General features: G+C 46.7%; 1 protein-coding gene across 1 annotated transcript in view; it reads right to left on the bottom strand.

Moving 5' to 3' along the window:
* KRT72 (keratin 72) overlaps window positions 1–4114 on the bottom strand; it is a 15936-nt gene extending 11822 nt beyond the window's left edge. Inside the window, exons 1-2 of the mRNA XM_008590290.1 lie at window positions 3811–4114; window positions 2006–2220 (exon numbers count right to left, since the gene is read on the bottom strand). Of these exons, the coding sequence (XP_008588512.1) occupies window positions 2006–2220; window positions 3811–3987 (392 nt within the window). The 5' untranslated portion in view covers window positions 3988–4114. The remainder of the gene's footprint in view (window positions 1–2005; window positions 2221–3810) is intronic.
* Between the last annotated feature and the right edge of the window lie 6 nt (window positions 4115–4120).

Below are 4120 nucleotides of genomic sequence, written 5' to 3'. Positions count from 1 at the left end.
CCATAATAATCATATACATTGTATATTGACAAAATAAAAATTTAACGAAAAAAAAAAACTTAAAAAAAAAAAGAGTAATGTAGCCGTTATAATTTCAAAAGGCAATATACCTAATGTGCTTGAAATTACATCCTTTGCAACTACTTAAATTTATGATAACAAAGTTTAGATGTTAATTTTTTTTAATTGTGAGAAAATTTCAATTTAGATGTCAATTTTTTTTTAATTGTGAGGAATTTTTAAAAATTATTTTAGAGAGTCTATGAGAAAAAAACCTCAGAGTATACAATGATGCTGAAGGCACACACACTGCCTGTCTTCTAGAAATTCATAGTTTAACAGGAACATAAATGCACTGAAAATTCTAACTCAAGGATAATTTATGATTAGGATCTCTTATGATATACCATGAGAGGCACAAAAAAAGTGGCGTGAGGACCTACAGTTGAAAGAGATTTGTGACGAAATTAATTTTAAGATATCATAATAAATGTAGCAATATTTACTTTATCCCTTATTACATGCTAAACATTGTGCAAAACTCTTCATATACATTATTTCATTTAATCCCCACAACAGCCCTTTGAGGTAGGTTCTATTATTATCGCAACTTTATAAATGAGTCAAAAGACACTAAAATACTTAGCCAAGATCACAACACTCATTAATAGTGGTGCTAGGATTCAAATCCAGGACTTCCGACATCTGGGAAACAATGCCTTATGTTTGTCACACGTTGATTCTTTTAAGAGGCAACTTTATAAATGAGTCAAAAGACACTAAAATACTTAGCCAAGATCACAACACTCATTAATAGTGGTGCTAGGATTCAAATACAGGACTTCCGACATCTGGGAAACAATGCCTTATGTTTGTCACACGTTGATTCTTTTAAGAGTTGTTAATACATGACTGTCTGGCATTATCCTTTCAACAGCTGTTTTAGGTAGCAAGGTAGGTATCAGTATTGTATTTTTATAAATATTAAAACTGAAGTTCACAGAGGATCAAGACTCACCTATGATGGCTCGGCTGGCGAGTGTAATTCTCGAACACTGAGCCTTTCCACTCTGAAAGGTCCAGAGACAGCACGGCCCCTGAATGCCTCTGTCCTGCACTTCTGGACTGTGCCTGGCAGCCCTCTTCTTTCCAGACCCTGCTCAGATCTCCCCCGGGGCTCCAATTTCCATCTTAATTCCACTTGATCTCAGTTCACACTGTATTCATTTCCACTTACTAGTGGCTATCTGCAAGTGTGCTGTAAGCCTGTCCCCACAATCTGTGTGCTCTTTGAGGTCAGGGACCATGCTACCTCCTCCCTCAGGATTTCCATGCAGGGTGCAGTCCAGGGTTCTGCTTTGGGGGCACTTCGGAATAGTGATGGACAGACACATTTAATGTGGAGCAGGAGAAAGAGCTCAGCTCTGACCATCTCCACCTCCTTGAACTGTGGAAGAAGTCACCTATCCCTAGAAATCCTTACTGAGCCTGGATTTGTTACTCTCTCATCACTGGCTCAACTTGGAGGGAGACACAGTCTCTGGTTCCACACACACTCAATTATTCTTTTTGAAGGTAGAATTCAGCAGCACAGATATGCTTCAACATGAAATAAATTTTAAAAAATTAATTTTTGCTTAGCTTTAAAATTTGTTCTGGGATTGGTAAGGTATCTCACATTCTGGGAACTGCCATGAAAAACCTCACTGGAGAGGAACGACATTTGGGTTGTCCATCTGGTTTTGAGACAATTCTCTTGCCCCCATTCCTCTATTTCTAATGCTAGAAATTGAGCACACATTTCCTAGGCAATTTGGAGCACCACCCTGGGTAGATCTAGTCTCTTCCTAAGTGCCATTCTGCCTAGATGTGCCTCCCTACCTGATGAGAAAGGAAATAACAATGGTATCAGCAAAGCAACTAGGAAGGCAAAAATACTGGCTTCCAATTGAAACCCCATCTGCAGTTAGGCCCTCCAGTGGCATACTCTCTGCCTCCCACTCACCTCTTCTTGTAGTCCTCCACCAAATCCTGCATGCTCCTCAGCTCCGAGTCTAGCCTCACCCTGTCCCCAGACAGCGTGTCCAGCTGCCTCCGCAGGTTGCTGCTGTAGCCCTCATAAATGGCCTCCAGGCTGTTCCTGCAGTTGTTCAGGTCCAGCTGCTGCAGCAGGTTCCACTTTGTCTCCAACACCTGGTTCTGCTGCTCCAGGAACCGCACCTGGAACCCAAAGGTGGTCATGGCCCAGAGTCCCCAAGCTGCTGCCTCTCAAGAGTAAGGAGAGGGCCCCAGAAATCAGAAGCAGCCATCCTGGGATCCTGGGAGGAGACAGACAGGAAAGAGCAAGGCTCATCAGAGGGGAGATTCAGCCACGGGGACATGCTCATCTGGGTCTCCAAGACAAGAAATAAGATCCAGTCTAACAGAAATCGGGAAGCAGGCTTCAGCTGTGGTATTATCTGCCTCTGCTTCTGTGAGCTTTTATGTGACTGAGGTAGTTTCTCTAGCTATAAATGTTTTCTGAGAAAAGGGAAAAGGGATGCAGGAGAGAAGCAGTGACTGGAGAACGGCACTGAGAAGTCATTGTGGTGGTTAGGACGTTCTTTCTTTCGTGTAGTCTAAATTGCTCTTGGTTTTTGTTTCTTTGTTGTTCAAAGTGAGTTATCACGTCTTTATAAGGTTCCTTCATACTTGACCAAAGGTTTCACATGTTTGGACTAAATTTCATCAGGCTCTGCTACTCACCAGCATTCTCTCCTCACCTCTCTCTTAGCTTGAGGGACAGAAGGAAACATCCAGGGAGCAATAGGCTTAGGAGGAAGAGAATGACCTGTGTCCTCTAGACTAGTGGCTGTGTTTCTTCCACACATTCCCCCTTCCCTCCATCCCTCCTCTTCCCCCTCCCTAGCATGGTGGTGAGACACACAGTTCACCCTGACTATTCTGTCAGCTGGGGCTCATTGCTTAGCCTCCCCATGTCTCAGTTCCTCATATGCAAGGCAGAATAATAACAGAAGCATAGGTTGTGCATTGACAAGTGACAATCACTTGAGGCAGCACCAGGTGCTTAGGAATGGCTCGGTGTCAGCTATTGTTATTATTACGTCCCTTATCACTCCTGACCTAGACCTTCTGCCTCAGGTGGACACAAGAGAAGCCCGTTCCTAGTCTCCTCCCCAGTCACTGGGGTCACTGCCTCTGAATCTCCAGAGTCATCTTCTCTGTTACCCCAGTTTTTGGCCACACCCCAGATACATACATGTAACTTGTCCTGCCCTCCTTCCAAATTTTCCCTCAGACCCACCCTTCAATTTTCCGGCTGTTTTCTCTCACCTTCTCTAGAAACTTCCCTGGCTTGCACACCCACCCTGCTTCCTACCTTTCAAGCCCTTCCCCATTCACCAAGGACCATGCCCTGTGGCATTCCCTGGCCTGTGTCCCTTGAGGGTCCCTGTCTCGGATGTGTGTCCCCATCTCTTTGTCGGATAGTGGGAGCCCTCAAAGAACTCAATCCACTGGGTCTCCTGCTCTTGGGGCACCTCCTCCCTTCCTAGGGTCCCGTCCCCCACAAGGAAGGAATGAAGCTCTCCTTTATTGGAAATGTGCGCCAGGCATTATTCTAGGCACTTTACAAACATCCCAACTAATCCTTATTACAATCATCGTGCCCATTTTACAGATGAAGAAGGGGAGGCGCAGAGAAGCTATATATAACTGGCCCAAGTTCCCACGCGCTCACCAGTGGCAGAGCGGGTACCACTGTGTACGGGGAGTGCCAGTGCGGGGACAGGCAGATGCTCCGTGACCCACCTTGTCGATGAAGGAGGCAAACTTGTTGTTCAGCGCCTTGATCTGCTCCCGCTCCTGGGCACGCACTTTCTGGATCTCGGGGTCCAGCTCCACGTTGAGGGGGGCCAAGAGGCTCTTGTTAACGGTGACCTGAGGGATGCCCCCGGGGGGGCACACGGACGGACACGCGGGCCCCATCCCTGCGCTGCCGAAGACGGTGCCCACGAAGCCGCCCAGGCGGCCGCCGCCGCGCCCGGCCCCAGCGCTGAGCGCCAGGCGCCGGCCGCCCCCCAGGCTGAAGAGGCTCTTGCTCCCGAAGGCGGCCGAGCCC

Source organism: Galeopterus variegatus, unplaced genomic scaffold, assembly GCF_000696425.1.
Source record: "Galeopterus variegatus unplaced genomic scaffold, G_variegatus-3.0.2 Scaffold5981, whole genome shotgun sequence".
Taxonomy (NCBI): domain Eukaryota; kingdom Metazoa; phylum Chordata; class Mammalia; order Dermoptera; family Cynocephalidae; genus Galeopterus; species Galeopterus variegatus.
Note: the sequence above shows the minus strand (reverse complement) of the source record. Positions and strands in the feature narration are given on the sequence as shown.